Below are 13,341 nucleotides of genomic sequence, written 5' to 3'. Positions count from 1 at the left end.
GTGACACATCATCTTCATGACCTAACTTATGAAACTGTAACCTTTTTGTACAACTACTTCATAATAAAATTTAAACAAGATTATAGTATTTTAAGAACCTGTCCAAACTATGTATATGATGACATACAACTATAGCTGTATAGTGAGGCTAATGAAGGAGGAGTTAAGAGTTCAAGGCTATCTGTTTACACAGAGAATTCAAGGCCAACCAGGGCTACAGAAACAACTAAGATTACCCAGGGCTGTACAAAAAGATTCTTGTCTCAAATCAACCAACCATCCAAATGTGTATAGAAAGCAATAATGGTAAATAGGGAAATATATTATCTATGTCCAAGACTTTGGATAAAAACAAAAGCAAAAGAAGTATTTACCATCTCATGAGATTCAAATTTTTACAAAGTCTATTTGCTTATAAATTCCCAGTAGCCATGAAACTCAATGACGCCCTGTCAACAAAAGCATGGCTAGATTAGCCAGATGTATTTTAAGCAGATGAAATAAAGCTAGATGCTTAATGTGCTATAGGAAAGATCAGTTATATCCATTGCCTCTAAACAGGCTTTTTAAAAAAGTAAGTCAAACTGTCTTCATATTTATATAAATTAATAAAAACCAAATTCCAAATAACATTTAGAATTATCTCAATATTGTGAAATTCAAGGTTTTCGACTCATACATAATTAGCACAGAGTACAGAAAAACACACTCAAGCAGGATGCAGGTGGCTTACACCTGTAATCCTAGCTTCTCAGGAGGCTGAGAGTTGAAGATTGCAGTTTAAAGCCAGCCCAAGTAGAAATAGCCAAAAGACTCTTATCTCGAGTTAACTACCATAAAACCAGAAGTAGAGCTATGGCTCAAAGTGGTAGAGCATTAGCAAAAATGCTCAGGGACAGCACCCAGGCCCAAACTTCAAGCCAAACAACAACAAAAACTCATTCCACTGAGTTACCAAAGACAGGAATTTAGATAGGACAAAAAATGATTTGTAGTTTAAATAACTTTATATACTCTTAGAAATAACAGACTGTTGAAGTAAGTTGAGTATTTTGAAAAGCAAAATTCAAGCTGACCCCGAGACAGGTCCAGGAAGGAAAGTCCATGAAACTCTTATCTCCAATTATCCAGCCAAAAAAAAAAAAACCAGAAGCAAAGATATGGCTCAAGGAGTAGAGCATCAGCATTGAACAAAAAAGCTAAGGGACAGCACCCAGGCCCCAAGTTCAAGCCCCAGGACAAGCATAAAAAGAAAAATAATTTTTTAAAAAAAGATATCTTTTAAAAAGATAAAAGAAGCAAAGAAAAAGAATGGAAGAAAGAAAAGCTGACCCTGCTAAAATGATCGTGTGTGTGTGTGTGTGTGTGTGTGTGTGTGTGTGTATGTGTGTGTGTGTGTGTGTGTAAGTAATACCATCAGGCTACAGTGGTACCTGAATACCATAAGTTAAGTCAGGCCACATGTAGCTAACACAGGGAGATGTTTTACTTTGGTACTCAGGCTGATCCTGAACTCTTTTTCTGAAGAGATCTTTCCATCAGAGCTTCTTAGTAACTACTACTAACCCTGTAAAACAAGGATCTGCTTCAGCAGTGTGCATTCTATCCATGGAAGAAGACAACATTCAAGTCCACTGAAGTAGGAGAAAATGAGTGGACATACTTAACACCTGTGTTTGACATGATATATTCTTTTTAGGGGTGGGTTTATTTAGCATTTCCTCAAGAATAAAAAACAAATTCTGACTATAAATCAGTATCTCCATCTGGGCTGTCAATTAATATAGAGACAAAAGGAAGATCCAGGTAGTTCAAATAGAAAGTTAGAGAATACAAATTAATCAGGCTAAACTCGCTGCTGAAAAATGTTTTTGAAATCTCTACTTTTATCCATATTTACATCCTGCAAACTTATTTGCACAAATCAGACTATCCAGATTATAGACCCTGCCTGAGAATTTGCTATAAATCATTACACTCTGAAAAGCTAGTAAAAATATAAAACAGTAATTACATGAAATAGCAGCATTATGGTCGCATTTGTGAGTGCTTTACCTTCATTCTTCAGCAATATTATTCTGTAACTTTTAAAGCTAAAAGTTATTCACTGCAGTTTGGTTATATACCTAAGTTATATACACTTTAGTTATATCAAATAATACTAAAATACAACTTTTAAATAAAACCATTGTGGATTTTTAAACTTCCTGTTATGTACAAATATTAAGTAAAGTACTTCCTGCTAAGTACACATACCTGAGCCAACCTCCTTCTCTTCTTCTTCAATATTGTTTTTGATGCTGTCATATTCCTCATCGATTGTCTGATTACCACGCATCTGAGATAATATTCTACGAGCCTTCTGTGTCTGTCCTTTCTGAATTAGCCACCGTGGACTTTCAGGCAAAAAGAGAAAGCCAAAGAACTGTATAACTGCAGGAATTGCTGCAAGTCCCAACATATACCTGAAACAAGAAATTCACACTCCTGTAAGCACTCAGTAAATATTTACCACACACCTTTGTATTTGTTGTGTTGATCACAACAATATCTAGTGTTAGAATTATTTTCTTTTTGCCATATATTATGTACACACATACCACAAAATGGGTATTTTCATGCTGTGTTGAAAATTGAGAAATGAGGAAAATCTAATACTTCTCTCATATGAATTACCATAAATAATGGGTAAAAGTCACAATTACATATACATATTCTAAGCCAAAGACATAAAAACCACCACTCTAACCAGGCACCAGTGGCTTACACCCTTAATTCTAACTACTCAGAAGGTTGAGATCTGAGGATTGCTGTTGAAAGACAGCCCTGGCAACAAAGTTTGTAAAACTCTTATTTCCAATAAAAACTCTCCAAAAAGCAGGAAGTGGCACTGTGGCTCAAGTGGTAGAGTGCTTGCCTTGAGTAAAAGAAGCTCAAGGACAGCACCCAGGCCCATAGTTGAAGCCCCAAGACCACACACACACACACACACACATACAAAAAACAAAACAAAACAAAACAAAACAAAAACACCACTTTGGCTATCTCTATCTAAACAAAATAAACAAAATATAACTATATTTTACAATATAAAAGTAGGGTTGTTACCAGGTGCTGCTGTATAATCATAGCTATTCAGGAGGCTGAGATCTGAGGATTAGTGGTTCAAAGTCAGCCAGAGCAGAAAAATCCATGAGACTCTTATCTCTAAGCAACAAAATGGCTGAAAGATGGGAATACACTGTATCCCAATATATAGCTAATCAATTTTTGTAAATCTACTAAAAATAATTTAGCTGTGTCTTTTAAGTGGTATATATGGTTTGTGAATTATTTTCTAAACAGAGCTGTTACTTTAAAAACTGATCATTATGAATCATTTTATACCAAAGAATTGATTAGACACAAAGTTCTAGTAGATTCCACAGGTCACAGCTGATGGATTCTGGTTGAGTGCACAGGGGAAGGTGGAGGGATGAGTGAATTGTCTTCTTCCTGCTGTACTCTGCTTATAGACCTTCAAATACATTGGGTAAGCCCTCTCTCCCAGCTCATACTTGGTTGAAATTTAAAATTATTCTCAGCCAGGTGCTGGAGGCTCACATCTGTAATCCTTACTCAGGTGGCTGAGATCTGAGGATCACAGTATAAAGCCAACCCAGATAGGAAAGCCTGTGCCTGTGAGATTCTTATCTCCAATTAACTACCAAAATGCTGGAACTGGATCTGTGGCTCAAAGGAGTAGAACGCTATCTAGCCTTGAGCTCAAAAGCTCAAGAACAGTGCCCAAGCCATGAGTTCAAGCCCCAGGACTGGCACATACTCATAGACACAAAGTAGGGTTGCTATGGTTGAGATAAGTGTCCTGTGAAGGCTATGTGCTAAAGGCTTGATTGCCAGTCTATGGCACTGCTGGGAAGTGATGGACCTCTAGGAAGCGAGGCCTGATGGGAGGAAGTTAGGTCACTGGGTACATGCCCTGGAGATATTGGGACCCCAGTCCCTTTCTCCTGGTAGCCATTCAACATGCCTAACCATTTCCTCCACAACATGCCCTTGCCACCATATACCATCACACCAAAACCTCGAAGGCAACAGACTAACAGAGCATGGCTATCACTTCTGAAATAGTGAGTCAAAATAAACCTGTGCTCACAGAATACAGTTTATTGTTTTGTGGGGATTGAACTTAGGGCCTGGGTGCTGTCTCTGAGCATTTTTGCTCAAGGTTTACACTCTAACACCCAAACCACAATTCCACATCCAAAACTCAGTTTTTCAACGTCAATGTAATTATGCTTCTCAACCTCAATTTATACTGTACAATAACAAATTATGCACTTATCTGACTCACCAGCACAAGGCCTACTAAAGTACCTATTGTACAGCAGGCTCTCAGTAAAATGTTTTAAGAAGTGGTATGAAAGTATCTTAAGTTTGCATATTAGCCACAGAGAAAATTATTGTGATTGAAATTCACATAGAGATAGTTCATGCAGCAACTCTTTGCATTAGTTAGGTTTGCAAACCTGTTTGCATAGTAATTCCTTTCAGCCTAAGAACTGTAGACAAAAATTGGACATTCTCTGGAAAAGTCTCTAGAAGAGAACCTGTGAGGTCAGCTCAAAAAATACATCTCTCTGGCTTCTTCTCTCCTTTCCTTTGTTAACTACACAGCCAAATCTATTATGTCAATGATTGTACTACTATAAATAAAGATTATGTTCTCTCTTAAAAACTTAAGAGCTGGAGGCCAGTGGCTCAGGCCTGTAATCCTTGCTACTTGAGAGGCTAAGACCTAGTCATGATTCAATATCAGCACAGGTAGAAAAGACTGTAAAACTCAATTTCCAAAATGCTAAACTGGTGGTATAGCTCAGCAAGCAAGTAAGCAATACAAGAGCAAAGAGACCTGAGTCAAACCTTGGTATTTCAAGAAAGACAGACATGAAGGAAGGAAAGCAAGGAAAGAAAAGGAAGGAAAGAAAGAAGACAAAAAGAAAACTGGCTTACATCAGTCTAGCATGAGTAACATGTTAGGTTCCATTCACCTATCTCTTTCTCTTTCTCTCTCTCTTCCTCACAGAGAAATTGATCATGGACTGAAACATCCAGAATTGTGAACTAAACCATTTCTCCTTTACTTTCTGTCCCTTCCCCTGAGTGTATACGTACCCAGGCTTGAACTGTACCTCAGTTTTACTGTTCAAAGTTACTGGCTCTACCACATGAGCCACATCTCCAGTTCTGGCATTTTTTGCTGTTTAATTGGAGTTAAGAGTCGGAAGGGCTTTCTTGCCTAGACTGCCTTTGAACCATAGTATCCTGAAGAGCTAGGATTACTGGAGGTAGTAACTGAAAGGTAACTAATACTCCAGGTCAGGGTATGTTAGCCAGAAAATTCTTGTCATGTAGCTCAACATATTTTTTCCTCTTGATGTACAGAATGAGAATCAGGAAGTATAAATCAGAGCTGCTTTCCTGTAGAAGTGAGGAAAAACTCAACATGAGACTAAAGGAGCAGAGTGATAGAAACTCAACTGAGCAGTTCTGAGAGATAAGTCTTCCAAACCCAAGGAAATCAGGAACTGGATAAATAAGGAATACTGTAATAAACCAGGGCAGCAGCCCCTCCTGCTATAGGAAATCTCCTTCTTATAAGCTAAATCAAGGATTCTAAACCCTCACTCCACAGGAGAATCATCAAGGGGGCTTATGAACACACCAGTGTCCAGGTCTACCCTCCGCCAGTATTGTGATTAATTGGTCTGGGCTCCAGGCCCAGGAATTCTATTTCATTTAAAGCCTTTCCAGGTGGTGCTAATGTGCTGTTGGAGCCAAGAACCACAAATCTAAATGTTTAAAAAACACCCAAGGGGGTAAAAACAAACAACAAACTCCCAAGGGCCACACCTTCAAGAAAAAAACATTTATGTTCTGTCAGCAAGACAGTATACCAGGCAGACAAAGGAAAGCAGCCTGCCATAAGGGGGAAAAAAAATGAAATAAAAAGCCAAGCTCCTAAGAGTCCTAAGAATCTTCAGAATATTCAATTCAAATCCAGGCAGTCTTGATCCTATAAAAAATGTGTATTGCAAGCTAAGCCACAAGAAATAGTCAATGATTACTTGATAACTAATTCTGAATTTGTAAAAGAAGTATTCATTCATCTTGGCTTCATGTTTAAAGAACTCAGATGTTCTTTCTGAAAGTATTGCCTGCTCCTATTTGTCCCATCAAACACTGGAACATTACCAAGACAGACATGATATAAAGTTGCTTTTATTTACATTTCATTTTTCTTCAGTTTCATTTGTTGTTGTTGGTGGTGGTGGTGGGGTTTTGTGCCAATATTGGGGCTCTAAGTCAAGGCCTCATGAGCCTGTTTGACTTTTTCACTCAAGGCTTGCACTCTACTACTTGACCTACACTTCCATTTCTTTGGTGATTAATTGGAGATAAGAGCCTCACAGACTTTCCTGTCTTTGCTGACTTTGAACCACAATCATCAGACCTTAGCCTCCTGAGTAGTCAGGCTTATAGGCATCTGCCATCAGCTCTTGGCTATACTTCATTTTTCAACTTCTGTCTCACACTGGCCTTCCCCAGCCTCATGTCTTCCAAAGGGAACTGCCTAGGAATAAAGTGCTATATTCTGCTTTCATGTGCTATTTAGTTCTTTTCTTCCTGTTTATTTCCCTCCTAAATTTCCTCGATGGTATAAAAAAAGTTGCCAATGGCACTGTATAGTCTATATGACGTATTGTTTTAATTGTATGGCAGGCTAAAATAGATAACTACGATGGCTAAGGGAACTTTATTACAACAGGATATACTTGAAGTGCAACTATTTCTATAGCTCTGGAGGAGCTAAATTCTACTAAAGAAACACTTTTACTTGAAGATACTGAAAAGGTTTACCATGATCATTTGTCCAATGATCCTACTAGCCCATAATTCATGAAAATACAGTTCCACCTTAACTTTGTATTTTTCCAAACAAAATCTCTGTCTATTATCTTTCTTTTTTGTTTGTTTGTTTGTTTTAATTGTCAAGCGGATATACAGAGCGGTTACAGTTTCATACTTTAGGCATTGGATACATTTCTTGTACTGTTTGTTAACTCCTCCCTCATTCCCCCCTTCCCCACTCCCCCTTCCCTTTCCCCCCATGAGTTGTTCAGTAGATTTACACTAAACAGTTTTGCAAGTATTGCTTTTGTAATCGTTTGTCTTTTTTAACCTGTGTCTCTCAATCTTGGTATTCCCTTACAGTTTCCTAGTTCTAATACCTGTATACACGGTTACCAATGTACTCAGATAAGATACAGAGATAGTGAAAGTACGACCACAGGAAGGGCATATAAGAGGATCATCAATAATAGAAGCTACGGTTTCACATCGCATGTTGAAAGTAATTACCACAGTGATATAACAGTCGTTTCCATAACATGGAGTTCATTTCACTTAGTGCCTATTATCTTTCTAGTCACAGCAAAAGTGGTTATTTTTGGAAACCCTAAAGCTGATGCTCACGGACAACCTCCTAAGTATAATCAAGCTTTCACAGCATTATTATCAATAATACCCACACATGTCTTATAATAAACTGGGGAAAATCAAGTCATAAAATTGTATTTGTATCTCCAGTTGTTTGATTTCCATTCTCTGGCTCCAAACTTGCTCATTTATATTCATTTGTTTTTGGTTAACAAAGCATTCTATGTTAGCCCATTCTAAAGAGCTTGAATTAGAAGAATCTCATAAATATTAAGATGCTTTGCTTTACTTTCAATAACTGCAGGTTTTTTTGAGTCTTTTTGTTGGGATTTGGGGTTTGTTGTTGTTTGGTGCTGGAGACAACATGGCCTCCTCAAGCATGTTAAGCACACACTACCAGTGAGCTACATGTTCAGTCTCTACAGTTTCAATTTGGCATGCTTTTACAAATAATAAAGTTTTAGGTGCAAATTTGTTTTTATTCACCGAAAATAAAAAAAGTGTTAGTTATTAGTATCAGTAGATTCTTGAAAGTTACCAAAATGACTGAATTCCTTATGATCCGTCTAAGCCAGTATTTGGTTCCATCTCCTGAATTAAAGGTCAAGAACTAAACTGATCACACAGATGATGAGTAAACTTTACCCAGAGATTGCGTAAGATTTGAAAATAACCCTAATTCTAGAATTAGGGTTCTAGAAATTAGGGTTCTAGGAAATTCTAGAATTTCAATAAGAAATAGAGGAGACCAAGCCCCATTCAAATCACATACCTTCAATTCTACATAAGAACTACGATGTTTAATTTTCCTGTGGATTTTCATTTTGAGTTCCCGGAATGCTTCTCATATACTTAAGTGATAGCTATATGAATGGTGGTGTTTTAAAGATCTCCAGCCTTTCCTGGTGCTGGTACTTGAGCCTGTATCCTAACTACTCAGGAGGCTGGGATCTGAAGATCCTGTCTTGAAGCCTGCTTGGGCAGACAAATTTGAGACACTCTTAGCTCCAATTAACCAGCAGAAAGCCAGAAAGTGAAGGTGTGGCTCAAATGATAAGAGCACCAGTCCTGAATGAGAGCAGGAGACACAGTTAAAGCCCCAGTACCAACACACACACACACACACACACACACACACACACAAACACACACACACAGAATAAAAATAAAGACCTCCATTCCTATTTCTACAGAATATTGTATATCAGTAAAAATTATTTATGTAAATGGTCACCCTATATGTATTTAGTGACAATAATTTAGTGCAAAGTTTGTTTTTAAATTTTATTTTATTTTTTGGGTTAGGATTCTTTCATTTAGCTGTGCAGAGTGTCTGATTGCCACCACCAGGATGGTGACAAACAGTCCTGGTATTCTTAAATTTTAATTTGAGCCTCCTACCTCCTTTTTATTCAGACAGCAACTAAAATAAGAAAATGGCCAGAGAAACATTTTTCTAGCTTCCTAAGAAAGATTATGACTTTAAACCTTTCCTCTTCTCAAATATAATTATTTAAAGCTACATATATTCATTTATTTCAGCTGCAGTTTATAAACTTTGATATGTTGTCATTTCCTTCCATTTAAGACTACCTTTTAATTTCCCTTATGATGCTTCTTTACACCACAGGTTGTTTAAGCATGTTGTTTTATTTACCAAATACTTGGATTTCCTCACTATTTTATTATTAAGTTATAATTTAATTCTGCTGTGGTCAAGAAACACATTTTTTGAGATTTCACTTTTTAATTTATTAAGGACTTTATTAATATTTATATTAGGACAGGTCATGGTCGGATAGAGAACATCTCACATAAAAGCTGGACTGTCCTCTTAATTTGACTAATTTTCCATTGTAATTAGACAAATGAAATTTACCATTTTAGCCATTTTTAACAGTATAGAATTAAGTACTCACATCATTGAATAACCCATCATCTGCTCCTTTTTGCTTTCTCTGCTTTGAAACTCTCCTATTACGTAAGTTACACATTATCAATGGTATTTTGTGTATGTGTGCTAATACTGAGGACTTAAACTCAAAGAGACATGGGCTCACTCAGCTTTCTAACACACAGCTGGCGCTCTACCACTTAAGCCATACTTCCAGTCCATCACTGGTATTTCTCATGAGCTTGCTCTTTTATCAAGATGAAATGGGCTTCTTTATCCTTGATAATACGGCTTCTCTTAAAATCTACTTTGTGTGAAGAATTATTAGTATCTAGCCACTTTTTATGTTTAATGTTGTATAGTCTCCTCCTTAACTTTCAGTTTACCTATAGCATTAAAACATTTACCTAACAAAACCACAAAGAACCAATAGCCCCCTCAACAAGTGGGCTAAAGACTTAAAAAGAGACTTCTCTGATGAGGAAATGAGAATGGCCAAGAGACAAATGAAAAAGTGTTCTACATCACTGGCCATAAAAGAAATGAAAATCAAAACAACATTGAGATTCCATCTCACCCCAGTAAGAATGTCCTATATCAAGAAAACTAACAATAACAAATGTTGGAGGGGATGTGGCCAAAAGGGAACCCTACTTCATTGTTGGTGGGAATGTAAACTGGTTCAGCCACTCTGGCAAGCAGTATGGAGATTCCTCAGAAGTCTAAACATAGAGCTCCCCTATGACCCAGCAGCCCCACGTTTGGGGCTACAGACCCCGAAAGACCACAAATAAAATCACACTAAAGCTACCAGCACAACAAAGTTCATCGCAGCACAATTTGTCATAGCTAGAATCTGGAACCAACCCAGATGCCCCTCAGTAGACGAATGGATCAGGAAAATGTGATACATAAACACAATGGAATTTTATGCCTCTATCAGAAAGAACGGCATTTCCCTATTCGTAAGGAAATGGAAGGTGTTGGAAAAAATTATACTAAGTGAAGTGAGCCAGACCCAAAGAAACATGGACTCTATGGTCTCCCTCATAGGGAATAATTAGCACAGGTTTAGGCAAGTCACAGTAGAGGATCACAAGAGCCCAAGAGCTATACCCTTATGAACACATAAGATGATAAGTGAAATGAACTCCATGTTATGGAAACGATTGTTATATCACTGTTGTAACTACTTTCAATGTGCTATGTGTAACTGTAGCTTCTATTATTGATAATCTTCTTGTATCCCCTTCCTGTGGTTGTACCTACACTACCTCTGTATCTTATCTGAGTATATTGGAAACCGTGTATACTGGTATTAGAACTAGGAAATTGGAAGGGAATACCAAAATCAAGAGACACAGGGTAAAAAAAGACAAACAACTACAAAAGCAATACACTTGCAAAACTGTTTGGTGTAAATGAACTGAACAACTCATGGGGGGGGAAGTAAAAGGGGGATGGGGGGAGGAGGGAATGAGGGATGAGGAAACAAACAGTACAAGAAATGTATCCAATGCCTAACGTATGAAACTGTAACCTCTCTGTACATCAGTTTGATAATAAAAATTTTTTAAAGATATTTACCTTTTAAAGGTGCTATTGTGCAAGAAGAAATGTACTTGTTACCTGAATTACAAAACAGTAATATTTTTAAGAAGCATCTACCTATTAGATAAGGAAGACTTGAGCATATCCTTGGCATATAATGCTAATGTTTTATATTTACTATAACTAGGTTATAAATATACTATTTATCATTTGCTCTCTATTTATGCCATCCATTCTCTAACTCCATGATTTTACCTTTTTAAAACTTATTCAGCTTATCAACCTACTGTCAATGTTCTCCTAGTGGCTTCTTAGTTCTTTCTTTTCTACTGGTTGCTCTAAAGATAAAATCATGCATGTTTTACTTATCATTCTAACCAGAGACAAAATGTACCACCTCACAAATGTGTAATTCCATTTATTGTTTCCAACTTATCTTCTATTTTCACCTTGAAATTGATGTGAAGGAGAGATTTACCATATACACACTCTTGTCTGCACATATGCATGTCTTCCCCATAATCAGTATCCTGTACCAAAGAAATACTATTCATAACTGATGGGCCTACAGCATTATCCACAGTTCTTTTTTTTTTTTTTTCTGTCAGTTATGGGGCTTGAACTCTGGGCCTGGGCACTCTCTCTGGGCTTCTTTTGATCAAGGTAAGTACTCGACCACTTTAGCTACAGAGCCATCTCTGGCTTTTTTTTAGTAGTTTATTGGAGTCTCACAAACTTTCTTGCCCAAGCTGGCTTCAAGCCACAATCCTGAGATCTCAGTTTCCTGAATAGCTAGGATTAGAGGCATAAGCCACCAATGCCTGGCTTCCCACAGTTCTTACATTAAGGTTCTCCCTTGGGCTTATATAACTAGTTCATGAGTTTGGACAACTGTATAATAACATACTTATCACTAAAGTATCACACCAGTATTTTCACTGCCCTACACATCCTCTATGCGCCATCCCTTAGAAGCTGTGTGTATTCTTTTTTAATTTGCTGTACATACTGTCATCATCAAAGAGGATAGTTAAGCAAACTTGTCTGTTATATCAAACTATATTTATATTTTATCTGGGAAAGGCAGTTCTGTTGCCAATCTCAAATACAAAATATAGAGCGTGAACCGAAATATTTAGGGGGGAGGGGAATAGCAGTAATTAACCCTTTTTTAAGTATTTTCCTACCTATTGGCTTATTTAATCCTTGTAACAACAGTGTACCGCTGCTGGGGCATTAGCTACATAAAAATGTTAGAGCAGACAAGATGAAAAATCTAGTAGCGATGGATAAATTTCTAGAAACATACAAGCTGCCTAAACTGAACCAAGGAGATATAAACCACTTAAACAGACCCATGATACACAATGAGATTGAGGAATTAATAGTCTTCCAACAAGAAAAAAAATTTGATGGGAGACTAATTCATCTGCTGTGAAAGTAAGTCTGAACCTATTCTTCCATTATACTAAAATATCTTTATAAATGCTGTGTCAGTACAATGATGAATCTTTGGCATTAAGATATATTTATACATTATTAGGCTGTTAAACACTAAAGAGTATGTTTTGTCCAAATCACTTTCTTAAATTGGTCACTACATAATTTTTAAGATATGAATAACTTCATCTAATACTTCATAATAATCAAGTATTACTGAACAGTATTGCTAAATTAGTATTAACACTAAATTATATGGACAACTTCTTCAGTATGACTGTACTTACAAATAGACTTCCCTTTTAAATAATATCTAGAAAGCATTTCACATAGCCTCTTGATACACGAAAACATGAACTATTTAGACCAATATTTTACAAAGTTTGAAACATGTTGCCACAAAAGTGACTAATTAGCTATTAATCAATTAGCTACTGCTGATCATTCCACAGTTTAAAATAAATATTAAGGTAGCACTTCAATTTTTATTGGCTTATAACCACATTATTGTTGGCCTTGGAATCAGATGAGAAAACTCACTGCTAAGGATGATAAATAGTAGAAGACACAGCATCCAGAAAATCCACTGGTGACTAGTGTTTGCTTTGATATACTTCCTATTGCAACTAGACAAAATTTAATGTTTCTTTTCTTAACCTCTGATATATAATCTCCAACTCCTACACTTATCAATAAGGAAATAAGAAGCCACAGAATGTTGAGTTTCCTTCCATTTCCCCGACAACATAACTACAGTAACAACCATCTTGGACTCATTCATCACAACAGACTTACTGTTTATGAAATGTTTGTGTGAAATGGTGTGCTAAACATTTTATGTACATTAACTTAGCTCCTACAATAAACATATAAAGTATTTTGGGTACTAATTTTTTTAGAAAAAAATGAAGCTAAATGATTTTTGTAAGTAATGAATTATATAAGGTTTGGTTCAG

The 13,341-nt window shown here is 36.6% G+C and overlaps 1 protein-coding gene across 2 annotated transcripts in view; it reads right to left on the bottom strand.

Moving 5' to 3' along the window:
- Positions 1 to 13,341, bottom strand: part of Slc2a13 (solute carrier family 2 member 13) — a 336,909-nt gene that overhangs the window by 264,186 nt on the left and 59,382 nt on the right. For both annotated transcript variants that reach the window (XM_048366441.1, XM_048366433.1), the window contains exon 3: positions 2,257 to 2,465. In XM_048366441.1, coding sequence (XP_048222398.1) covers positions 2,257 to 2,465 — 209 coding nt within the window. The remainder of the gene's footprint in view (positions 1 to 2,256; positions 2,466 to 13,341) is intronic.

This window comes from Perognathus longimembris, chromosome 1 (genome assembly GCF_023159225.1).
Source record: "Perognathus longimembris pacificus isolate PPM17 chromosome 1, ASM2315922v1, whole genome shotgun sequence".
NCBI lineage: Eukaryota > Metazoa > Chordata > Mammalia > Rodentia > Heteromyidae > Perognathus > Perognathus longimembris.
The sequence above is the reverse complement of the archived record's forward strand: the minus strand, read 5'-3'. Positions and strand labels throughout refer to the sequence as shown.